This window comes from Amphiura filiformis, chromosome 3 (assembly GCF_039555335.1).
Source record: "Amphiura filiformis chromosome 3, Afil_fr2py, whole genome shotgun sequence".
NCBI lineage: Eukaryota > Metazoa > Echinodermata > Ophiuroidea > Amphilepidida > Amphiuridae > Amphiura > Amphiura filiformis.
The window spans coordinates 72,061,444-72,089,238 of record NC_092630.1 but is presented as its reverse complement, the minus strand read 5'-3'; the positions used below and the strand labels follow the sequence as shown (position 1 = coordinate 72,089,238).

The following is a 27,795-nucleotide window of genomic DNA, read 5'->3' as shown; positions in this document are numbered from 1 at the left end:
ATGCCATCGAATTTGCCAAGAAATATGTTGATAAGGTAAGAAATCTTTTGACTCCAAATTCATAATAAGTCCGAAGCCAAAAACTCAAAAGTAGCGTCCGCGCAATGGTTTTTTTTGTAGTTTCTGTATTGTCAAGAGCTACTCTTTCAGAAAATTGGGCATTTCAGTATATCCAAGATGGCCGCCAAGAATGGCTGCCATCATATATAAATAGCCATATATCAGCTATCTAAACCAGGTATGGTGATTATTTTAGTGTCTTTGAATATCATTGTAAACGATGCAATATTTGTACTTATCTAAACAACTAAAGTCTTCATTCACATTGATATCCAATATGGCCGCCAAAACGGCTGCTATCAGATACAAATTGCATCTGTCAATATGGTGATGATTTTAGTCTTTGACTAGGTTTTAGAGGTCAATAAATTGTGTACTTCTCTATTATATCCACCGAAGTCTTCATTCACATTGAAATCCAATATGCCCACCAAAATGGCCACCCCCACATTATAAATAGCTATATATCTAAGCAGGTATGTTGATGATGTTAGTTCCGTTAAATAGGTTTTAGGGGTCAACGGATTTATTTGGCACATATTTGACCTTATCTTTATTTACATTAAAATCCAGATGACCGCCATCTTATATGAATTGCTATTCTGAGTGTGCTTAAGACTTATAACAAGTTTTGATTATGTTGAAGAGGATGATGTGGTCACTTATTCACCAGGTTCTTCGTCATCTTCCTCACGATCATGTTGCTCAACTATGTATATGCAGCATTATTGTGTCCATCTGTTTTGACAATAAATTGTCGACCCTAATGCATTCACAAAACACGATGGGTGAAGTAAGTTAGGCAGTTGAACATCTACATTTGCCGGAAGCACATGGTGGATCTGTCGGGCAACCACAACGTATCATCCGGAGAATATCGGAAGATGCTGGTTGCACATTATCTGGTAATGTCACGGTTGTTTGGTGGCAAGGTCTCTAGCTTTGGTGTGGATGTTGATAACCAAGTGCTGTACCGAACCTCTGACATCGTCCCAGTTGACATGCTGCAGCAGATGTGGTAGCCTCTTCAATTATGTCATCCATGGCGTATTCCATGTCACCCAGCTTGTCTAACTTAAAAGCACTTGATAATAGTTGTCTTTTCAATTCCTCAAAGATATATGCTACAGTGTCACAGCCAGAGTGGGCTTGCTTCTATGCGGTTGCTACAATATTTATTTTTGCACTAGTACCTTTTAGATAGTGAGAACAAATCAGAGCAAACGTTAGTAAAGTACTAGCCGTGCATAGATAGGCCTATTGTATAATTGAACGGGCACGCACTCTGCTTGGTCCACAATGTACTAATATGTGAGCAACAGAACCACACCCTCTATCCCTTGGTTGGCAATGAAGACAACTTGCTGGGGCATAATAGCATCGGGTTCTTCATGGTTTGTTTTCATATCAGTCCGCTGGATCACTATACCCAAATTGACCTCTGGTGGAACAAATGAAGATCGTTTCACAACATCATGAACATGTCGATCTCATCTTGTGTAAAATGATTTGTTAAATTTCTTTCTCCTGAATAATCATATTCTAGTACCCAAACCCAAAAATATCGTCTTAAACCAAAAGTATCGTCCGCACAATATTGTTTTGTTGGATCGTGTGAAAGATCAAATTCCAAGGAAACACTGTAGACTTGTTTTGACAAGATCTTCATCTGTCCTTCATGAACTCAATTTGGGTATTGTGATCCAGCGGACTGATATGAAAACAAACCATGAATATCCCGATGCTCTTATGCCCCAGCAAGTTGTCTTCATTGCAAACCAAGGGATTGATGGTGTGGTTCTGTTGGAACATTGACAGCAACCTTACCGGTTTATTATACCCAGCAAGTTGTCTTCACTACCAACAAAGAGATTAAGAATATCAAAGTCATACTTGAACACACTGATATGTACCTGTTGCTCACATATTGCTACGGTGACAACAATCTTACCTATAACCTTTCTACGGAAGGTACTAGTTCCAAGCATGCAATGATAAATAACGAAGCAACCACAAAGAAGCATAATGTAGATAATTATATAATACTACAACTTCTTTGGCTGCTCAGGAATTGGAAAGGCAACTGTTATCAAAGTGTTTCTGAAGCAAACTTTTGCAAATATTTTGGCCAGATATTTTGTCAACGCTTCAATAACATTATATTGGAATATTTGCAGCAGGTTATCAAAAATGTTTTTGAATGTTATGAAAACATTTTATACCCTTTTTATACCCTTTATATAACCCGACATTTAAATGTTTTCTGGCAACCTTTTCTAACCCTTTGCGAATGACGTCGAAAACGTTTTGTGTTTGCTGGGGATGGACAATTGATGCTGTAGCTGAGCAAATTGATCAGGAGAAACCTAAAATCTATTTCAAACATCATCACTATATCTGTTTAGATTTCTGATATATAGCCACAGACTATGAATAAACAGTCAAAGTCCCCGTGCATTGTATGCTGTGAATTCTCGCATATTTATGAGGGCCATCATGTTCCATATGCCGTGTCTAACACTTACCCCAGCGTTGCGTGCTTTCGCGATTACGCGATAGACCATAAAAATATTAAAATGCGTAGCAGTTTCGCCTGTCGCATTTGACTGCTCGTACGCGGTCTGTTTGTTATTCGTCCATGTATATCGCTATTTATATGTGGTGGTGGCCATATTGGATTTCAATGTTAATGAAGTTACAGTGGTTTAGATAAGGACAATATGAATTCTTTGGTCACTAAAACCTATTGAAAGACACTAAACCATCACCATACCTAATTTGCAAAACTTCTTGTATACAAATCCAAAAGTATTTCGGTATAAAAATGTTAAACATACCTCAATGACGTTTCGTCCTGTAGTACTTTCTCATAAGTGCGGACTTTCTTTACGTGTTGTGTTTTGTATATAATAGTATACATGAATATATTGCATGTTTTTTTTCTAATTATAAATATAAAAGTTAAAGTGATATAATTATTATGTTCATGTCTTGTACTTTTGTAAGGCTGGTGTATCCGAAACAAGAACTGGAGGGATTCGTTATGCTATTGTCGCCTATGCGTCTACGGCTACTGTTCTATTGCATCTGCATGAAGGCAGGACCGTGGTTAATGTACAAGATGCATTAAATGAAATCCAGCGTGTTGTTAATGATCCAGACAATGTTCTCGGTAAGCAAGTACGCGATTAGTACGTTTTGAGATGTTACAGGTATTCCTATGATAGTTTAGACCAGGCTTCCTCAAATAGATTTGTTGAAGCGCCACATGAAATAAAAAAAACCCTGCAAAGCGCCACTCAATGGCTGCGAAGTCGCCGGGGTAGTCAGAGGGAGGGTTTCCCCCCTCTGAAGCTATCGATTTTTTAAATTTGAGGTGCAAATGACGCCATTTGGTGCAACATTTTGTACTATTTTAGCCTGTCTTTACAAGGATAACATGGGAATCGCATTGTTTATTTATTTTTTTTAAAATCTAAACGGCGCCGCGCGCCACGTGGCGCGAACGCCGCTATTTGCGGAGCCCTGGTTTAGACATTATTATCCCGGTACTCTTTAGAAACTAGAATGACACGGTTCGTAATTAAGGTGCCCCCATAACAAAGACAAATAATATGCAAATGAAGTAATTAATATTCATAAATGTTAAAATAACACAACCCAAAGTATACAACACAAGAAGTGATCATACTCTACTTTATCACAGGCTACCAAGTAGAAGTCCATTGGTAATTGTACGGTGTACGCTTCAGAGTGGAGTAATTGCATTTTTGGTAAAATATGTAAATAAGGTTATTAATATTCATAAATATGAAAGAAAAAAACACTCAGGGGGCAGGCAGGATCACTCAAAGTCAGGAATTTTAGACATTGTTTTGTATCTTTAAAAGTAATGATGATAAGTACATAAAAGTATACATTTTCAGAAAGAAAATGACACAAGGAATCAACTTATCCAACAGTCTGTAAAAACAGAGATTCGAAAAAACCCTGTACCTTCGGTGACTGATTCTCAACCGATACACAATTTTATTTGTTATTAAAGCATGTACAAGTATCTGAAGAGTCAAGATTCTGAAGTCAATGAAGTTGCTCGGTTTATTGCGTTGAAGCTGCAGAGTGGATTTGTGATTTTTCTTCCACCCAGCTAACCCAGTAAAAGAAGCCAGCGAAAGAAACAGTTGTGGGGCCAAAAAGTATGGATTGTTAGTTCAGTTTAGTGGTTATTTACATAGACTGAAGACGATCGATCCCCAGGTGGAATTGGTTTCATGGGGGTGTCGCCGTTAAAATTGCCTACGCACCCCGGGGCCCCGCACACATACCCGAACCCGAATCATAATATAAACTGTGTATTATTTTGTTTCCATTTTACATGAAGGTGATGGGACAGCCACTGCTAGTGCCCTGCGAATGATTTATAAAGATGTGATTCAAATCGGCTTGCAGAATGACAGAAGAGGCACCAGGAAAATACTGTTTTTGCTTACTGATGGTAAGACGTAATACGTATAGGCCTACATACAACGTAGTTATACAATCTTTTGAATACTGTGATTCCTATGTAAGCTTAACCTAACTATTCATTAACTATGGAACTGTGGCACAAAATTGACACGCCCAGTATATAGCAGACATAGTAGACAGCGCCGTAACTGCCAATGGAGCAGTAAGGGAAACAATTGTGCACACACTATCTTTGCATGTACCTTGTCCTTTCTCTTTTCGCTCAGGACAATCCAACATGGAAGGTCCTCCGGAGATTGAAGCGGAAAGACTGAAATCTGACTGGAAGGTTGATATCCTTTGTATTGGAATTGGAAGTGAAGTCAGCAGAGCTGAACTGATCAGGATAGCTTCTGAGCCAAAAAAAGATCACGTGTTTCTTTTGGATTCTAGAAGTCTGAGTGAACTCCTAGCTTCGATTACGGCAACAAAAGCAGGTAATGATGCAAAAACTTGCACAAGTGAATTTTAAGCGAAATGTGAATCTTAATTATTTTAGTACAGTAAACGCAAAAAAGAATATCACCTTGATTTTGGACTAAATGGGTAAAAAAGATATTTTCGTGCAAGTGTCCCGTAAAGCTAATTTTTTTTCTGTAAAACTTGATCAGGGCTTCCTCTCAATGTGGCGCCTTTGTAAAGTGTGTGTAATACTACCACGTTTAGCGCAGCCTAAAATGTGATTCAGAAAAGAGGAATGTTTTCTTCCAAGGTTGGAGTAGAGTTCTACCTTAGAATGTTCATAATCACATGAGTGTTTACAACAGCTTTCATAAAAACTTCCAATGGAATACACAAATACACCAAAATAACAAAATGGCTTAATATAATGGTGCATGAATGCGCCAATCAAACTTTGGGTGTATTTCTAACCACTTCCTGATACCACTATAGCCTGACTAGTGAAGGATAGCGACCTAAAACATACTTCCGTAAAAATAACGCTTACTCCTTGATACTTGATTAATCCGTATAACGCCTACTTCTATAGATTACTCTGTGTGTGGTGAATCGAAAGGCCCTAACAACTACAACTCAACAGTGGCGGAGGATGTATGGCCCTGGCAAGCAGGTATCTACACGTATGAAAAAAGAATTAAAGGACTGGTAAGCTAAGTATGCACACAAATCCACCAACCCACCCAACCACCCACCCGTTCAAACGCGGACATGTTTTTTTCTGATTTTCCGCACCTACCGGTATATCAACAATAGAAGACGCACTCTCAGATGCAATAGGCTGTTAGCAGTCAATTGCACATCTCAACTAAACGGGGAAGGTCCCCGGTTCAGTAACGTTCACGGTTGAAATGTAAAGTTTCATAAAACAAATCCACTTTTGCCCATACATGTTATAAACTTCTCTTGAAGATTATCACGTATAGGAAGGGGGAAATTCAGCACCAATTGATACATTCTAGCACTATGTAGAATCGCACCAAGCTCGACATGCATATGTATCGACCGTGTCTTCTCAATACACATTTAATGACATTGTGAATGAACATTTCTACGGTATGTCCTTCCCATTGATTGATTTTTATGCGGTTGGATTCTCTCAATTATTTTCGTTCGTGTTCTCTTGCTCCCTCTTTCTTTCACTTTCCCTTTTCTTATCTCTTCCTCTTCTGTCTTCTATTTGGTGGTTTCAGCCCAGTTTTTTCTGCGGGGGAACTCTGATCAAACCGAATTGGATCCTATCGGCGGCCCACTGCTTCGATCCAGATAAAGACTATCCAACTAGGAACGATCCAAACAAACTGTTGGTTGTCATGGGTAAGTAATTACAATAACATGATTAAGACATCAAATTAAAACAATAAGCGAAGATATAGAAATTATTTGCCCGAGTTGAATTTTCATTGCACGTAGTCAATGTGATCGGCAATAAATTTGTGTTTGGTGATTTGTTAATTCTGATGTTTTATTTATAACACATACTCTTATTTACCATTTTCTATTAGGTATAAATGAGAGAATTCAGAAGGGCTATGATGCATATTCGAACAGAGAACAACGAAAAGAAGTAAAACGGCTAATTATTCACAACAAATACAATCGTACCAAATTACCCAAATACGATTTTGATATAGCCCTTTTGGAACTAACAGAGCCGTTTGACCTGGGACCATTTGTACGCACCGTGTGCCTGCCACCGTCATCCAACTGTAAGTTTAGTAGATGTTTGACAAGTCGTATAGCGTTAGTGCAATTTCTTTACTTATTTTTTTTTTAACTTTTCAATTAAAAATTGAATTAATTCTAATATTTGTAAATTGGCTTAAAATGTGCGCTTACCTATATTTTTATGATTCAATTTTGCCTCAAATGTCACTTGCACTGAGCCGACAAAGTATTTTAAGTTATGTTTGCGATTTTTCAATACTATACGGACTTGCAATACCCCCATTTAGAGCCATTGTGCACGATCTGTTAAAATTGGCTAGTTTTGTTCAACCCTATTTTTGGGATGTTTCCTTGAAAATCATTTATTGCGTTTTGCATCTAAACTCCATCAAATATATTTTTTCAACATGTTGAAAGGGAGTACATTGGTGAGAACAGGAGAAGAAAGGAAAACATTTGCTACCGGCTGGGGTAAGATGAACCAAAACGACGAGAAGAAATACAGCGATGTCCTGAAGCAACTAGCATTGCCAATACGAAGCAGAGATGACCCAAAATGCCAAATCAAAGATTGGCAAATTAATGGCAACTTGACCAAAAGGATGTTTTGTGCAGGATATGCGGATGGTTCCATAGATGCTTGTTCAGGAGACTCTGGTGGTCCACTCGTTAGAAAATGGCGTCCTGAGAATGTCGATGGAGAGTCTGAATGGCGTGAAAAGTGGTATCAGGTTGGGATTGTTAGTTGGGGTGGGGTGTGCTAACGAAGGGTATTATGGGTATTATACACACGTCCCTCGTTTAATTAACTGGATTGAAGGCAAGATTAATGAGTAAAATTGGTTAGAGTTCGCTCAATTGGGAAAACCATTATAAATATTATACAATCGTGTGAAAAAGTTTGGAATATTGCGGTTAGGAGTCAGGGAGTCGTGTTCACCTCACTTGTGAACCGTGCCCTTTCGCAATGGTCAAACATATTTCCTTGACAACATTGATTTAACAACAACCATTAATAGCGCCCTTGCTAAAAGTTACAAAGTGTTATGAATGGGTGAGCAATTACTCTTGCAATAACCAATCAACTTCAGTTGATAGGGTATTGTGGTCTTGTGTGCTACTGTGCTATACAGTTTTGTTTCATGTTATTTGCATATTTATGAATATTAACGACCTTATTAGCATATTCTGCCTGAAATTTAATTAATTAATCCACTCTGCAGCCTACACACAATAACCGATAAACTTCCAACTTCCAATTTCCAAATTATGCTATATAGTTTGTGCCATGTTGTTTGCAAATTTATAAATTTGCAATTTATAAATAATATTGTTTTGGGTGCCACCTTATTAATTACGAACCGCGTAATGCTAGTTTTAAATAAAATATTTTAAACAGTAAAGTATGAACGTAATGTACAAACTTTGAATGTTCACGAAACAGAGAAGTTAATTGTGCACCTGATAAAATGAGAAGAAGGAAAAGCATTTTGTTGTGTATGAACTCTAAATACGTGAGTTAAGGGATGAGTCTTCCTTAATATTTCCTTAATTTGGCCAGTAATTGGAGGTGTCTACCATATTTACAATTGAATTTTTTGTCCAGAAATATTTATCACAGGTACAAAATTGATGGTGCATGTGAATAAGAAAACTCATATGTTAGCATGATCACTTTTGTAAGCTCATTAGAAATTATGAAAATGTGCTTGTATATTCCTTGTCCAATGTAGTTTACATTACAACCGTTACATTTTATAACAAGGTTTTTACTTTTGCAATTCATGCTATTGTTTGATTATTTTAAATGACATGCCGTTATTATTAAGCTTAATTCGTATCATAAAGAACTTCAAACATTCTTTCAATCTTTTAAGCATATGAAGAAAATACTTACGACATTACTTATGTTGATGTAATTAGGATTGACCGAGTGACCAAAAGTTAAAACGTTCTTGTTTTCACCAGCGTTGGATTTTGGAAATAAGAGATCTCTTTAATTAATTCTATTAATTACTTGAATCGTATAATGTTTGTCAAGAAGCATTTGTTTCAACTCTGTAAGGCGTTGATCTTTAGTGTCATTAGAATCAATTATGCATATTGTTCTTGTTAAATTGAGAGGAACATTTCTTAATTCCTACGGTAACTTTATAAAAAATAATATGCGTGTAACTAATTATCATAGAATTGATTTGATCGTTGATATCACTGGAATATTGGAGTTACTGGAATGCGATAGTAAAGATTGTATAAAATGGAATACAAATGCATCAAGACTGCCAATGTTGTTATTGAGTAACTTGTCATCTAAGTATCTAAGTCAGTTCTTAACATACGAACTGACAGTTTGAACATGTTCATACAAACGTTTTTCCCATAAAGCGGGTGGCATATTAACTGGAGCAATCTTTGAACCCATAGCTGTTCCTCTTAGTTGTTTCTAATGAACATCGTTGGAGTTGAGAATGGCTTTTAATAACTACGGAGAATAAAGGTTTCGGTAGTAAATTTTGATATTTTTGAATCCAAAGGTGAACAACTGGCAGCTTCAATTCTGATGTTGGTATAATCAGCTGTAACATCGCATGTTTAATACAAAAAAACCTGTTAAGGATGTACGTTTTCTATTAAACAGTCGCATGTATCAGAATCTGACTGATGCTATGATGGTCGGCAGTTAATTTGTGCTATTGTGCACCTGATAAAATAAGGAGTAGCATTCGTTGTCTATGAACTCTTAATACGGGAGTTAAGAGATGAGTCAATTTGTCCTTAAGGGGGTACTACACCCCTGCCCAATTTTATGTCTATTTTTGCATTTTTCTCAAAAAATTATAGCGCATTGGTGACAAATAAGATATGTATGTTATAGGGGCAAGGACTGCAACTACTGCACTGGAAATTTTATTTCAGCACAGACAACAGTTGTGGAGTTACAGTCAAAAATGAGGAAAACCAATATTTGATCAATAAATCAATAACTACTTGCCTTGAGTTGCTGAATTTTTAGTGCAGTAGTTGTAGTCTTTGTCCCTATAATATACATATCTTACCTGTCACCAATGCGCTATAATATTTTTAGAAAAATGCAAAAATAGGCACAAAATTGGCCAGGGGTGTAGTACCCCTTAATTTGGCCAGAATTATGAAATTATGAAAATAGGCTTGCATATTTGTATTTGATGTCCAATGTAGTTTTCATTACAACCGTTACCTTGCATAACATCAACAAGGTTTTTACTTTTGCCATTCATGCTATTGTTTGATTATTAAATGACATGCCATTATTATTAAGCTTAATTGTTATCATAAAGAACTTAAGACATTCTTTCAATCTTTTAAGCATATGAAGAAAATACTTACGACATTACTTACATTGATGTAGTTAGGATTGAACGAGTGGCCAAAGGTTAAAACGTTCTTGTTTTCACCAGCGTTGGATTTTGGAAATAAAAGATCTCTTTAATTAATTCTATTAATTACTTGAATCGTATAATGTTTGTCAAGAAGCATTTGTTTCAATTCTGTAAGGCGTTCATCTTTAGCGTCATTAGAATCAATAATACATATTATTCTTGCTAAATTGACAGGAACATTTATAAACTCCTACGGTAACTTTATAAAAAATAATATGCTTCTAACTAATTATCATAGAATTGATTTGATCGTTGATATCACTGGAATATTGGAGTCACTGGAATGCGATAGTAAAGATTGTATAAAATGGAATACAAATGCATCAAGACTGCCAATGTCGTTATTGAGTAACTTGTCATCTAAGTATCTAAGTCAGTTCTTAACATACGAACTGACAGTTTGAACATATTCATACAAAGTTTTCCCATAAAGCGGGCGGCATAACTGGAGCAATCTTTGAACCCATAGCTGTTCCTCTTAGTTGTTTCTAATGAACATCGTTGGAGTTGAGAATGGCTTTTAATAACTACGGAGAAGAAAGGTTTCGGTAGTAAATTTTGATATTTTTGAATCCAAAGGTGAACAACTGGCAGCTTCAATTCTGATGTTGGTATAATCAGCTGTAACATCGCATGTTTAATACAAAAACCTGTTAAGGATGTACGTTTTCTATTAAACAGTCGCATGTATCAGAATCTGACTGATGCTATGATGGTCGGCAGTTAATTTGTGCTATTGTGCACCTGATAAAATGAGAAGGAGAAGCATTCGTTGTCTATGAACTCTTGATACGGGAGTTAAGCGATGAGTCAATTTGTCCTTAATTTGGCCAGAATTATGAAATTATGAAAATAGGCTTGCATATTTGTATTTGATGTCCAATGTAGTTTTCATTACAACCGTTACCTTTCATAACATCAACAAGGTTTTTACTTTTGCCATTCATGCTATTGTTTGATTATCTTAAATGACATGCCATTATTATTAAGCTTAATTGTTATCATAAAGAACTTAAGACATTCTTTCAATCTTTTAAGCATATGAAGAAAATACTTACGACATTACTTACATTGATGTAGTTAGGATTGAACGAGTGACCAAAGGTTAAAACGTTGTTGTTTTCACCAGCGTTGGATTTTGGAAACAAGAGATCTCTTTAATTAATTCTTTTAATTACTTGAATCGTATAATGTTTGTCAAGAAGCATTTGTTTCAACTCTGTAAGGCGTTCATCTTTAGCGTCATTAGAATCAATTATGCATATTATTCTTGCTAAATTGACAGGAACATTTATAAACTCCTACGGTAACTTTATAAAAAATAATATGCTTCTAACTAAATTATTATAAAATTGATTTGATCGTTGATATCAAGGAATGGAATATTGAAGTTACTGGAATGCGACAGAACTGTGAAGATTGTATAAAACTGAAAACAAATGCATCAAGACTGCCCATGTCGTTATTGAGTAACCAGTCATCTAAATAATTATCTAAGTCAGTTCGTGACATACGAACTGACAGTTTGAATATGTTCATACAAACGGTTTTTCGATCAATCCCATAAAGCGGGTGGCATATATTTGAAAACCGAATTAAAAAGACTAGTTTGCGTCTGACGTCAGGGCAAATGTGCGCCGTGATTGGTTGCTGACCTGCGCTGTGCAGTACGGCATTTTTGGTCTTGTTGACAGGACGTCATACGCAAACTAGTCTTTTTTATTCGGTCTTCAGGATTGACCGAGTGACCGAAAGTTAAAACGTTCTTGTTTTCACCAGCGTTGGATTTTGGAAACAAGAGATCTCTTTAATTAATTCTTTTAATTACTTGAATCGTATAATGTTTGTCAAGAAGCATGTGTTTCAACTCTGTAAGGCGTTCATCTTTAGTGTCATAATAGAATTAATTATGTATATTATTCTTGCTAAATTGACAGGAACATTTAAATTCCTACGGTAACTTTATAAAAAGTAATATGCTTCTAACTAATTATTATAGAATTGATTTGATCGTTGATATCACTGGAATATTGGAGTTACTGGAATGCGATAGAACTGTAAAGATTGTATAAAATGGAAAACAAATGCATCAAGACTGCCCATGTCGTTATTGAGTAACTTGTCATCTAAGTATCTAAGTCAGTTCTTAACATACCAACTGACAGTTTGAACATATTCATACAAACGTTTTTCCCATAAAGCGGGTGGCATAACTGGAGCAATCTTTGAACCCATAGCAGTTCCTCTTAGTTGTTTATAATGAACACCGTTGAAGTTAAGAATGGCTCAATAACTTCGAAGAGGAAATGTTTGGGTTGTGAGTTTGGATATTTATGAATCCAAAAGTGAACAACTGGCAGCGTAAATTCTTGTATCGTGGTGAATGTTGTTGGTATCAGCTACCGTATAACATCGAATGTTACCAAAAACCATGTACGTTTACCTCACTTTCGAACCGTGCTGTATAGTTTTGTGTCATATTATTTGCATATTTATGAATATTAATCCGCTTATTTGCATATTCTGCCTGACATTTCATTAATTAATCCACTCTGCAGCCTACACGCAATAATAAACGATAAATTTCCAATTTCCAATTTCCAAATATGCTATATAGTTTGTGCCATGCTATTTTCAAATTTATAAATTTGCAATTTATAAATAACATTGTTGTGGGTGGCACCTTATTAATTACGAACCGCGTAATTCTAGTTTTAAATAAAATATTTTAAACAGCAAAGTATTAACGTAATGTACAAACTTTAAATGTTCATGAAACAGAGAAGTTAATTTGTGCTATTATGCACCTGATAAAATAAGGAGAAGCATTCGTTGTCTATGAACTCTAAATACGGGAGTTAAGGGATGAGTCAATTTTTCCATAATTTGGCCAAAAATTGGAGGAGTCTACCATGTTTACTGTGAATTTTTTGTCCAGAAATATTTATCACATGTACAAAATTGATGGTTCATGTGAAATTAATCTTGCCTTCAATTTGCCAAGCATTTGTTTTAACTCTGTAAATCGTTCATCTTTAGCGTCATTAGAATCAATTATGCATATTATTCTTGCTAAATTGACAGGAACATTTTGTTTATTCCTACGGTAACTTTATAAAAAATAATATGCTTCTAACTAATTATCATAGAATTGATTTGATCGTTGATATCACTGGAATAATGGAGTTACTGGAATGCGATAGAACTGTAAAAATTGTATAAAATGGAATACAAATGCATCAAGACTGCCCATGTCGTTATTGAGTAACTAGTCATCTAAGTATCTAAGTCAGTTCTTATCATACCAACTGACAGTTTGAACATGTTCATACAAACGTTTTTCCCATAAAGCGGGTGGCATATTAACTGGAACAATCTTTGAACCCATAGCTGTTCCTCTTAGTTGTTTCTAATGAACATCGTTAGCGTTGAGAATGGCTTTTAATAACTTCGGAGAGGAAATATTTGGGTTGTAAATTTGGATATCATATGAATCCAAAAGTGAACAACTGGCAGCTTAAATTCTGATATCGTGGTGAATGTTGGTATTAATCAGCTATAACATTGAATGTTACCCAAAACCTGTTAAGCATGTACGTTTTATATAATTATATTAAACAGTCGCATGTATCAGAATCTAGAGGGCACTGATGAAATAATGGTCAGCAGTTTGCTCCTTTCATACAAATTTTGTATCATTTCATGCTATAAAAAATGTTGCAAAGGAGCAAAATATTTGTTTATTAAATATCAGCTTCCTCAAAACAGTTAAAAATCACTCAATTTGGTAACACTGGACTCATCGCTCCGCTTTGCCGGAGAACTAGGACTTGTAGGAAATCGTGGTTTTCGCTTGAATGATCAGCGGATTTCACTAGCGGGCAGCGAAATCCCCAAAACACCTGCCGTAACTTCACTGAGAATAGCACGCCAGGAAACGATGGCCTCGCTTAAACGAGCCCCTCAATGAAATTCATAACTCAGCTCTTACAATGCATCGTGTCTTAACCTCTTGTGTTATTGCTTCAAGCAACCGAGAAGTTCTAACTCCTTTCTGACGGCAGACGATGTATGATCACCATGTAAATTTTTGTTGATACTTTGCGCGCCATTTTTTATGCATTACTACACACGAGTGATGAGTGCATGATATTAGAATACATGTATCTACATGCGAATTTCTCACTATTGGAAGGGAAAAGAATCGTAATGTTTTCCCATAAATGGCTGTATTTTTGATAGATTTTGTGCGGAATGCGATGAGCAAATAACATATTGTGTATATCATTGCTTCAAGCGTATGAAAAGTTACAATCAATGAGAGCAAGTGAATTGATTTGGATACGACTTGTCGCGTGCTTAAGCCACCGCGGGGTAAAATCGGCGAGTAAAGGGATTTGCTTTATTTTCAATATTGTGATGCTAGAAAAAGAGAAAATAGTCGCTTCAATTAAAAGAGTGCTGTCAATAAAAATTGATATTTTTACAAACACATTTGGTATTTAAATTTGACCAATTTGTTAAGGTGATACTTATATATATAAATGTTGATGGTGTGACATTTCCTAGCTTACATCTGTGATTGGTTGGTGCTCGGTGTGTAGCTCATCTGTCATTCTACATTGGGATCGAATGATCGCATTCATAGTGGCACAGTTCATCAACCTCTATTCAATATAAGTGTGTCTCAAATTTTGACCTGAAGCTATAGAGTATAATGAGTTTATGTATACTGCATTCAAATGTTACTAATTGTACAAATGTAAATTTTGACTCATTACTTTTCTTTTTAATGACGATTCTGGCATAGGTAAATTTAGTACTTATATACACAAATACGAGGAATGATAATGACAGGAACAGCATAAGTACCAACAACAACTACAGCTGCAATAATAATAACAATAACTATTATTATTATTATTATAATTATAATATATTTATAATTATCATAATCATAATAATTTCATAACCTTTCACATTAATTGCACTTGATAACATAAATTTTGTTTTTGAACTGTCTTCGCGTGATGGACATTTTCCGACCAGTGCAGATAGCTTTTCAACAGTTTAACCGCATTTTGCTGGCTAATCATACTTCCTTAAGCGTTTGATAATACTTCAAATGTAAAAACATTGACTTTTGGTATATTTTTGACTTAGGCTTATCACGGGAGCTTACATCACATACAATAGAATGACACACTGCTGCAGGCAATGGCCTAATATTTAGAAATGTTTAGAAATCATCAACGAGCCTGCAAAGTCTGCAGTATTCTGGTATAGATAGTGAAAATTGTATTAGTTTCTACTTTTAAACTCTTAAAGTTCACAATACCGCCGGTAACGTAATCGCACACAGGTCCATCTTTAATATGGTCTGTTAAACCGTATACGTTGCACAACACAAAATTAATAAAGACTAGTTTTGAGTTGCCAGTACAACTTTATGCCTTGTTGATTTCACTTATCCGTGTTAACTGTAGATACAAACTTGTCATAAAAGTATAGCGAAGAAATAGAGGTGAAGTAATTTGTTATGACAAAGTGAATATCATATATTTTATTATAGGATATTGACCAGTTTGAAATCAGGTGTCTCAAGTTATGAATCTATTGTACTTTTTACGCCACCATGTGCATTTCTAGGTTACGAAGAACACGCGCACCCCCACCCCATGCACCCCACCGCACATACCCAGCACACACACCCCTACTTACAGGCAAACACATACACAAATGCATGAATGTTTTAGGAGGGATTTCCAAAAAGTAGACCTTTTTCCTAGATAAATTCGCTTACATGCAAAGTGTGGCCCTTAACCCTATAATCAGCCATTTTCGGGCTATTTTTAATGGTTTAACATGAAAGTGGTCCCTTTGTTATTTTTTGTTGTTGATAATTTGGACGAACTAAAAAACACCGCGAAACACATCCCCCTCACGCGAACACCGAACACACAAAAGATCTACATCACACACCTATCAATTTAGCTACAAACACGAAAAACCCCATTCACCAACACATTAATTACTCACAACAAGAAACACCTGCAACAAGCGTTAAGCAAAGGAAGCACCCGAAACAACTAAACGTAGTCTACCAGAAACGCCATTGTATATCACATTCGTCACGTTACTGAAGTCACCACATCTGTATTAAATTTGTTTGCTATCTTCTGAAGATAGCATGTTCTACTGTTGAAGTGTTTGTTATTATAATCTTTGTTATGTGTGCTACTGAAAGACTGAAATGTATAATGCACAGATAGTCAGCTAAACACAACCAAAATAATTATTAAACCACATTGGCAAAAAATAACAAGGGAAGTATAAGATAATTAGTGGGTTTTAGCGGGTTCGCCGTCGGACAAGTTTAGAACTGTCAAGCTTTCGTCAGGAGTAGCTCTGACTTCTTCAGGACAAAGTATCTATAGTGAGACATGTAGGTCGCCCCTTGCCTACTGATGGCTCTGAAAAGAGCCGTTTACTGAAGACTGCCCTTGTCAACAGAGAACAAGCAGATCTCACCTATCTGCTAAATTTAAAAGGTTTTGTGGCTCTGAAAAGATCCCTTCACTGAAGACTACCCCTTGTCTACAGAAAACAAGCAGACCTCACCTATCTGATAAATTTAAAAGGTTTGATGGCTCTGAAAAGAGCCGTTCACCGAAGACTGCCCCTTGTCAACAGAAAAACAAGCAGACCTCGCCTATCTGCTAAATTTAAAGGTTTGGTGGCTCTGAAAAGAGCCGTTCACTGAAGACTGTCCCTTGTCAAAAGAAACAAACAGACCTCGCCTATCTGCTGATGCAACTGCGGCAACAAAGTAGGTTGCCCCGTACCTTTGTGATTATTAAATCTACCAAAAAAACGTTGACAACGTAAAGAAATCAGCAATTTTAAAAAACCCACCTCGGCTCACTTTTTGAAACTTGGTCCCATTTGTAAAAGGTACTGATTTAAACTTTATCATATTTATATCAATTTAAAACATTTCCAGAAGTGTTATGTATCTTTAATGTGCAGATGCGATATTAATTTTAAGCTTTCTGGAACGACCTGAAAGGTTATTATCTTGTTCTTGCACGGTAAGCCAATATCCTATTGTGTTTTGTTTTATAATAATCATGATTAATGATTGAATTAAACAAATAACACGTAGGGTTGTAATCTTGTTGGAAACGCTGTGTTCTGTTGAAATAAAATAAAAACACCGATTTGCTGTTGGTGTTTAAAATGGGACCAAGTTTCAAAAAGTGAGCCGAGGTGGGTTTTTTAAACTTGCTGATTTCTTTACGTTGTCAACGTTTTTTGGTAGATTTTTTTCTTTTATGAATGTAGCCAAGCAGCTCCAAGCTTGGAAAGTCATCAGGTTAGGATGTGCTCCATAAAACAAATAAAACGAAAAATAGATGTTTGAAGTTGCAATTCTGGATTCATGACAATAAATAATTAAACAAAACTTTATCAGTCGTTTATTTTTAAAACTTGCTTGTCACACGTGACTGTAATGTTAAGATGCGTACACAATGATCAATATACATTTTAATATATTTTAATTTTTCAAGGCAACGTAAATATATTTAAGCCTATACTACGGAAGCGTCTAAATGCCCCGAGTAGGCAATATAATCGTGTTTAATGTTTGTGGTTCTTTGTAGCCCTGCGGGCAACCTAGTTCGATATTCCTATTAAGCGGCGGTTGTCGGCGATCTTTCGTGGTTTGTGGTTTTCATCAAACCCTGTCCTCTATCGGGAGCTAATTTATAGTCTAAGCTTGTTGGATATCCATATTTCGTGGTTTCTGGTTCTTTGTAGCCATGTGGGGCAATCTAGTTGCATATCCAAATTTCGCTGTTTGTGGTTCTTTATAGCCCTGCGGGGCAATCTAGTTGGATATCAATATTGAGCTGCAGTTGTTGTTGATCTTTCGCGGTTTGTTGTCTTAATTTGTTGGATATCCATATTTCGCGGTTTGTGGTTCTTTATAATCTGGCTTGTTGGATATCCATATTTCGTGGCTTGTGGTTCTTTGAAGCCCCGTGGGGCAATAGTTGCATATCGAAATTCCGCGGTTTGTGGTTCTTTATAGCCCTGCGGGCAATCTAGTTGGATATCAATATTGAGCGGCAGTTGTTGTTGATCTTTCGCGGTTTGTGGTCTTAATTTGTTGGATATCCATATTTCGCGGTTTGTGGTTCTTTATAATCGATAGGCCTGTGGGAAATCTGGTTGGATATCCAAATTGCGCGGTTTATGGTTCTTTGTAGCCCTGCGGGGCAATCTAGTTGGATATCCCTATTAAGCGGCGGTTGTCGGCGATCTTTCGCGGTTTGTGATTTTAATTTCCTTATCAAGCCCTGCCTCTATCTGGAGCTAATTTATAGTTTAAGCTTGTTGGATATCCATATTTCGTGGTGTGTGATTCTTTATAGCCCTGCAGGGCGATCTAGTATATATCCAAATTTCGTGGTTTGTGGTTCTTTATAGCCCTGTGGGGAAATCTAGTTGAATAACAATATTCAGCGGTAGTTGTTGGCGATCTTTCGCTGTTTGTGATTTTAATTTGTGACAATTTATAATATTTATTCCAAATATAATTTCAGTCTGAGCTGTGAACAGAGCCATTGATAAATGTGTTTTAAATAACGAAGATATCATGATAGTCAGGCATGGTGAAAGCATCTGGATGGTGAAAGTAGGCCCTAGGCCTAGGCCTAAATGTGAATAAAAAATCAAACATGTTTGTTTGATGAAAAAATATATAATATCACAATAGCAATGGATGTTCGAAATGGTGTTATTCTTGATTTATGACAATAAATTGGTTAATAAAACATTTAAAAAAAAGGTGGTGGGAAGTTTCGAACTTGGGCAAAACTTCATAAGTGGATTAGAAGTCCATGGCCTTAACCACTTCGCCACGGGGACGTCCCGATTTAACGACGTGTGAAAGTGGAGTAGTTATTAATATGAATGTATGCTGTGGTCCGGAAAGAATAAAAGAATTGTGAAAAACTTGATTTTTTGGCGAATGGGATCCAGAATTTGTATGTAGGGTATCCAGGAAAATGCTAGGGTATATTTTGAAAGTGAATCTCAAAAAGTAGTGTGACAGTGACAGCCATGTATGGCTGTAGCAGTGACGAAAGATTCTGGATATCAGTATGATTAGCTATGATTTTACACTAATTTTGGCTATGAAATACCGCGTGAAATAATACAAGAATGTTTGTTTATTATCAAACAATCGGATTGACTGTAAGATTGGTGTAACTTTTTGAATTAACGAGTTATTAAAATATTACACTTTCGACAGTAAATAAGATTTAGCATGGTTTTAGATATATTTTGTACCCAGCGAAAAATATCACAGAACAATAGCGTTTTGTTTCGTGTAAATATAGTCCGCGGTGCATCTGTTTATTCTTCTTTATCAGTCGTTTTTTTTTAAAACTTGCTGGTCATGCTACCGCTTGACTCTAATAAATAAATAGACTGCCCCTTGCCTATGAGGTCGATGATCACAGACTGACATCAGATGATTATTGCGGACGTGGTAGAGATTTATAGCGGCTCTGTGATTGGCTGTTTGAAGGTTTGGTGGCTCTGACAAGGGGCAGTCTTCAGTGAACGGTTCTTTTCAGAGCCACCAAACCTTTAAATGTATGTGTTAAGCGCATTGATGCTTTACTTTATGCGCTTTTTCTGTTGACAAGGGGCAGTCTTCAGTGAACGGCTCTTTTCAGAGCCACCAAACATTTTAAATTAAGCAGATAGGCGAGGTCTGCTTGTTTTCTGTAGACAAGGGGCAGTCTTCAGTGAACGGCTCTTTTCAGAGCCACCAAACCTTCAAATTTAGCAGACAGGCGAGATCTGCTTGTTCTTTGTTGACAAGGGGCAATCTTCAGTGAACGGCTCTTTTCAGAGCCATCAGTAGGCAAGAGGCAGCCTAAATGATTGTCTCATTATTAGGTAGTTTGTCCTGAAGAAGTCAGAGCTACTGCTGACGAAAGATTTATAGTTCTAAATTTGTCCGACGGCGAACCCGCTAAAAACCCACTAATTATTATGAATTCCAGTCGTAAAAGCCTATTCCACGTAGTATAAAATCTAACCCAATGCTAATAAAAGTACAGATATCATATTTTATTTAATGAAGTCGGCCCTTTCTCCCATGCACTCTTTCTGTATAATCGGTCAATACAAACACTTCCAATTACAATCGGAGGTCTCGGGTTTAACCATCTCTACATCCCACCAACTGATTGCTCCTTCAAACTCTTATACTTCCATCACGTCTTTACTTAACCCATGAAGACAAATCAGTCCAATTATATTGACTTTAATCTTTGTTGTATATAGAATTACTGTGGTTGTCAAGACTCATAAAAAACACGTTTGAAGAAATGTGTAGCAAACAGTGTCATGTCACTTGAGACAACTTTAAATGGTAGCATTGCTTGAACAGAAGTGACTCAAACTAGGCCCAACAAACTTTTTACTGCCGCCAGAAAAAAATTGACTGGGCCTCTTTCTTTCGATCCATTCGCCGCATGCACCGTGATTGGAAGGTGAGAAATCGAAACGATTTTTACGCTCTCTTGAATCACACCTATACCACATTTCACATCCCAAAGCTACGTTTAAGGCTACAGTTTTTCAATGCAAAGGGTGCAAAACCAAAAATAGACTTTGTAAGACACTTTGAAAAAGGATGACTCGCTAGGAAACAGTGCAATTCATCTTGACAATAGAAGGAATGAAATGAAACAAAGGCTTCTCAGAAATGAACCTGACCAAAACAAGATGTTACCGCTGGCAAGTCTTAATATCTTTATAGTGGAAGAATAAAAGGATAGTTAATAGCAATTTGAGTCACTTTGGAATCGGATCGACACGATCGACCACCATGTAGTGCAGGAACACCCGTCTTCTTATCGAGAAGCAAGGTTCCTTAGGGCGCAGTGCTTATATACAACCCACTATACTTATTGGTCGAAGATTTGGAGCGAACATAACGCGATCACAAAGATTTTAGTCTTGCGCATGGCTGGATCCACAAAGTTACAATTCAATGCGATGACTTTTATGAATAAAAAGCCAATTTCAAGTCAAAATTGTTGATTATTTTTTACTTTTGTTACCGTCCAATGAGTCGAAGGAATCTATGACATCTTTTAAAACACAAACTATAATTGTAAAAGAGAATTCCAAACTAAGGCGGACAATAAACCACCTCACACCATTGATGTATTAATTATAATCGCAATAATACACTGAGGCACTGATTTTCAAAAACCGGTGTTTTTCATAGTTGATGTTGATGCTTGATCAATGTACCATTGAAATTCATTGGTGCGCAAGTTATTCGCATAATAGACTTTCCGATGCCGTCTTTTAACGTGCTAATGACTTCAGTATAGAAAATGGCAACTTTTCATTATTAGTGATTGAAGGGTAGTCACAAGAGTTGAAGATGATTGTCTTTCGATTTTTCTCCTCTCTTTGATTTTCAAGAGAGCTATTCTTAATTGCCTTAAGGGATATAGACTTGTATTGTCCAGTGCAGGATAATGACACCTGTAATACTTTGTCCACTTTGGCTACAGACTGCCTATTAAAAAGTAATATTCGTATCTTGTCCTTTTCAGGAAATGGTGCACATCAGACTCATTTTATTGTCTAATTGATTAATTGTTTTATGCAATGTTCAAGCTCTTGGACAAAACCACTTTGTTAAATGTAAATAGACCATTTGTCTCGAAGGTAACAATAATATCAAAAATGACTTATTTTTTATTTTTGTTTGCTTCTGTATGTATTTACATGTCAAGGCATCCTCAAATCAGTCGTGTCTTGGAACGGGAAATGTGGTATAAGCACGTTTTGATCTGTCATGTTAATCCTCATTCATTGTTTAAAGATAATAATATTGTATAGATAAAATAATAAACATCTCAAAAAAAGTAACTAACCCCCTTTAAATAATGACCATTATTCAAAAACGGGCTATTGTATTACAAATCTGTAAAATGTTTTGGAAGCAGAATTTATTTCTGCGCATTTTGACACCTCATTTGATACGATAGCCCGGATAACACCGGTCAATTTAATGTAGTGAGGTCCAGATTTGAAAATTGCACTTAAAAACACTCAGATATCATTACACAGATTTCCTTCCATTATACTGAATACAAATCAATAGAATTTACTACAACTTTAAAACCTTGGGTTACATTGATTTAAATGTACACTGTGACGTCAATATTTAGTCAATTGCTACAAATGAGGTGTCAAAATGTGCAGAAATATATTCTGCTTCCAACGCATTTTACAGATTTGTAATACAATCACCCGTTTTTGAATAATGGCCATTATTTAAGGGGGTTAGTTACTTTTTTTGAGATGTTTATAAATTTTGTATATTATCATGCATGTAACATCAGTAGTCATGGTAGTGAGGAAGTAAGTGTAAATGCGCAAGTAAAACATCAATTAAGCAAGCTATCACGCAGGCGTGCACTATATAAATGGGAATAGTGTTTAGCAAGTTTACCCAATTCCCGGACCCAATTACAATACAAATGAGGTAAGTTACACTTACACAAATTAATAAAACAAAAAATGAAGAACATATGCACAAAAGCAATATCCAAACATTATTGTTATAAATTCCCCATCAATCACATTGCATACAACCATCTCGTGTACCACTTGAGAAGTCAAAATGCCATAACCACACTTTCTCTCTTAATTAAGCGCACAAGTGTCAATATATCCCCCTAAATACTTCGCTCGTGCTCTTGTCAAAACTCTCCACTATCATTTCAGCATTATAACATAGGAAAGGTTAAAATAAAGCAATCATTGATACATATATCATCGTGCTGGCCCTGCTCTTGTATAGTGTTCTTGTCAAGCTACTGTGTGACAGGTGATCCGTGCTTATGTCACGCCAGTCTTTAACCTTTGTCACGCTTCACAACATTATGCTATAGCCAACGGGGTAAATAACCGCTTTTTAGTCATGTTTACCAACCAAAACGATTGATAATGAACAATAAATCTTTCTTCATGGACAATTGTATGTTAAAATGTTGTACATAAACCATGTAACATTAATCTTCGTCTTTAAGTAGACATTTTAGTTGGCATTGAATTGAAAGCCACAATTATTATTAGACTTACTATAAACTATACATTTGCACAAGATAAATAGAGATTTCGCTTTACAAATCTTCACTTGCATTCTAAAGATAGAATGAATTACACATGACTTTCTTTGTGTGATTGTATAATCTAAGACTGATTAAAGTACAAACAGTCCAAGGCGTATTTCGTTAAGCTAAGACTTCTCCATGTTCAAATATATATCACTTTCTAAAATTTGATATATGACACGTCATCTCGGTAATGATTCTTAAACATGTTAAATGAAAATCAAAGCAAAGAAAAAATGATACAATAAATTGTTTGTCACTATGCTCGAATTACAGCGAGGAAAATGTCAAAGAAGGATAAAAAAGAGAGTATCTATAGCTAGCTAGTAATATCGATGAATAGGCATCACGTCTTCAAGGCGATGTTTATCTTGTTTTAACTCACGGGAGAAACTTTCCGCGAGATTGCACAGTTCAATTGCCGAGATAAAGCCAGTGCGGCTCAGGCGAGACCGAAAACCACCTGCGTGAAACGGATGATATGCTGTATATCGCTCTTATACAATTACTACTCACACCCCACGCTAAATCACATTCAAAATACACACTTAAACATGTCAGATATTTAAACAACATCAATTACATGAATTATGAGCATAAATCACAACAATCTTAAACAAAATATGATGGGAATTTCCCCAAGCTCGATACGTCTGGTTATATACCGTAAACTAGACACCCAAAGGCGATGTCAGAATGGTCCGTTTCCAGTGCACACTTTATGCCTCAACGTTTCTCTGAGCTAGCGTTACTTTCCTTTCCCGTTCCTCATGTAACACAGACAGGCAAAGACATATAAAACGTGATCAACGCATACACTTCTAGTGCCCGTTTCTATTCATCGTTATGTATTCTTCTCCCGTGCATTATTTTCGCGAACTACCCTTCACAGCCCAAATTATATAAACCTGCACGCTAAACAATGCATTATCTAAAACCTGCACGCTAAACAATAGATTCTAGATAATACGTGCACGCTCAAATACTAGAAATACTACTTTCACATAACATAAAGTAGAGTTAGGTGGTGCTTTAGACACAGAGATCACATAACTATATAATTGTCTGTTCGATATATATACCAACAAAAAGTACGAATATACATTCTGTGGTGTTAAAATGGTATAGTTACAAACGGTGTTCTATAATAGTGTACAATTACCGAATAAGGTGCAACTCGCTAGACTTGAGTCCAGTCCTCGTTTACGGAGTTTAGGATTAGGGTTTAGGGTTGGGATAGGGCAGTCTTGTAATAAGACTAGTAGAGTTGCACCCTTGCAAATATCATTGTCATAAATTATGATTAATGACCTCAAATAAATCAAACATCAAATGAGAATAATCGAGCTTCTATTAATTAAAAAGGGCCAAAAACAGGTGGGTGTCATCGCAAAATATTCAGCATTTTACAAATGAAATACATGTAGGCCTATATCTAAAATAACATAGCCGGGCCCGGGAAACACACACTAGCGCATAATATCATGATCATGCTTTATAATACCATAGGCCTTCAAACACATGTGTTTGAAGGCCTATGATAATACTGAACAAATTGTTAAATCCCAATGTCGTGTGTTTTAATATAAGTAGTTCAAATTATAGAGCTATAAAGTCCAGTTGATATTCACCGTAGTACTAGTCTGACATCTAAATCGATCGTTTCCAACTGGTTCAGTGCTCTCTGTATTCGAAACCACGATATTAAATGATCACAACATAAAGTCAAGTCAATTAAACCATGCGTGAATAAGTTACCTAAAGCGCGCTTCAGACTCCGAGTATTGTACGTACAATATTGTATGTACAATATGTACGTTATTTAATCTATTGCCATTCTATTTCCAGTAATGTTTAAGTTCTAACGAATGTTTGATGAAAAAAAATCGATAATATGTTACATACAATATCTAGCAGAAATATATTATCGATTTTTACGTCATCAAACATTCGTTAGAACTTAAACAGTACTGGAAATAGAATGGCAATAGATTAAATAACGTACATATTGTACATACAATATTGTACGTACAATAAAAAGTCTGTATACTGCTTTAGTATGACGTATGGCGCAATCGATACCATTGATTACAGGAATTGATTTTCTTTACCAGTTAAATGCTACGTAGCTGGTCAATGTCCTGACGGTGTTTTTAAAATGTAAGATATTTTCCTAATATTAAAACTAATATAATGAATGCAGCAATTAATATTGCCTATTGTTTTAATAGGCCTACACTCAAAGTGTATGACGGATAATGTACTCGTGCAAATGCATTCGTCAAGATAATTGCACTTGCCATGGAGTTATTGCATTTAGCTTTCGAGCCTATCGGCTCTCAAGCTAAATGCAATAACTCCACGGCGCGTGCGATTATCTTGACGAATGCATTGCACTCAGTTCATTATCCTTATCATACTCTCCATATTTAAAATGTATGAAGATATGCATGATATAATCTGATGTTTCGGATCCCAGCCGGGAACATTAATGATTTTCAAGCAAACAGACATGTAAGAATCGTTTTGATGCACGGCTCAAAGTATTCTCGTTTCTTTTGAAGTACATTTTGTAAATTCACCGTTCGGTATATTAGCAGCTCCCTATAAATTTCAAGAGGATGATAAAATCGGGGTTTGAATTTCAAACAGAAGAGCCCATTTTTCATCGGTTACGCATTGCAATAGCGTCATAATCATAACTCCTCACACTTTTTTTTCTCTCTCTTTTTACTTTGTATATATACGGTGTTGCCAGTTGCATAAGGGGCAATATATTTTGCCGCTGGTTGTCAACATGTAAATCCGTGTCAGGTATAGTTGCAATTAAGGATTTTGTACATAGCCTCATGACTAATAACTTTGCTTATAACTCGTGCATATGATAATCAATAACAACACAAGAAAGCGTTTTCATTTATGATGTAAGAGAATGGATATAAAAGTTTGCCATGGCTGTAAAAGATTTGGTTGCTAGTGATTTGTAGAGCAGCGAAAGATAAATCTGTCGCTTAAGAAGAATGACAGGAGATAACGACGTGTGAGTTTATGCTTGACAAACTTTTTATATCCAATCATGGACTACCATGTCGTGAATATATCAAAAAGTTTTTGGCGCTGTACCAATGAAGTGTAATGCTTCTTGTACATGACACAAAGACCCGAATATGTTCATATATCAGGACACATTTTAGCCCATGTGTGTTAAAATGTCCTTAGTTGGCTACAAAAAGAAACAAACTCTTCATGCAACTTCAGGTTAAATTTTGAGCTATGGTTGTGAAACGGAGATTGTAATGAACTACAGTATGCCGTTCGAAAAGAGACATTTGAACTGAGAAAATGATGATGATGACGAGTAGTTTTAATACCAAAGATTGTCGATCTGAACTTTAAACCAAAGTCAAATCGATCTTAATACTAATAGAACAACGGATGTTTTAAGTAAGGAGCGTACCGGAGAGCAGATAAGAAAATGGACATCTTAACTCGCCGTTCTTCTACTCACTCAATGGTTACCAATGGGTCATCATAAGAGTATATTTTACAGTAACATTTAAAGTGATACATTTCAAATCACATAAAACTTACGTCACTTTATTGCAATATTGTCTATTCGGAAGAAACAAAAATGGGGGAGGGGAAAAGGTAGTAGCGCGAGACGCAAAGTAAATTTTGCCCGCAGTATTTGCAAACATTGCCGGGTAATGTAAATAAATGCCTGTCGTGTTGATGCCGTCACGGGTCGGATTGTTGCGTTCTGCAGCTACGTATCATGCTTTACAGATGGTGCTACGAAGTGCTCTAATATAAAGATATCAAATACATTTAGGGTTTCAAATATTAAATTCAAACTTCGACTTTAAAAAGCTATCTCCAATTAATGATTTCAAACCCCGCAATTAAGCGTAAATGCAATCCAAGCCATAACAGTATTGCAAATCTAGTGTAGAACGATTCTCGAATGTTAGCATGATACCTTACATGTTATGCTCATGCTTATGTGAAGCATTTATGCTCATGTGGAGCGTTTATGCTCATGTTGAGCATTTATGTTCATGCGGAACATTCATGCTCGTGGTCAAATGGCGGCGAGCCGTTGAACGGACGCTATATGTGATCATGATGATTATGATAAGGGGTTACAGGTCGATAGTCCAAAGGGTCATTAATCCGAAATCTCAATAACTTACTTATAAATCCTAATTTTTATCCTAATCTTAAACATTACCCTAACCTTAACCTATACAATAAGTCATTAGCCTAATCCTAACCTTAACATAACACTAAACATATCCTGACTCTAATCCTAACTCTGACACTAAACTATAAATCTAACCCTAACCCTATTCTTATCCTTAATCCTGACCTAAAATGCATAACTTGAACCCTTTTCGGATAATAGGAGCATCTCTGGCATGCCACGGTTAAGAAGCATTACATCATGTTACATAGTT

At 36.1% G+C, this 27,795-nt stretch overlaps 1 protein-coding gene across 1 annotated transcript in view; it reads left to right on the top strand.

The window, feature by feature from the left end:
* Window positions 1-12,201, top strand: part of LOC140149070 (uncharacterized) — a 72,161-nt gene extending 59,960 nt beyond the window's left edge. The window contains exon 27 of the mRNA XM_072171228.1: window positions 7,111-12,201. Within this exon, the coding sequence (XP_072027329.1) occupies window positions 7,111-7,457 (347 nt within the window). The 3' untranslated portion in view covers window positions 7,458-12,201. The remainder of the gene's footprint in view (window positions 1-7,110) is intronic.
* The last annotated feature ends 15,594 nt before the right edge of the window (window positions 12,202-27,795 follow it).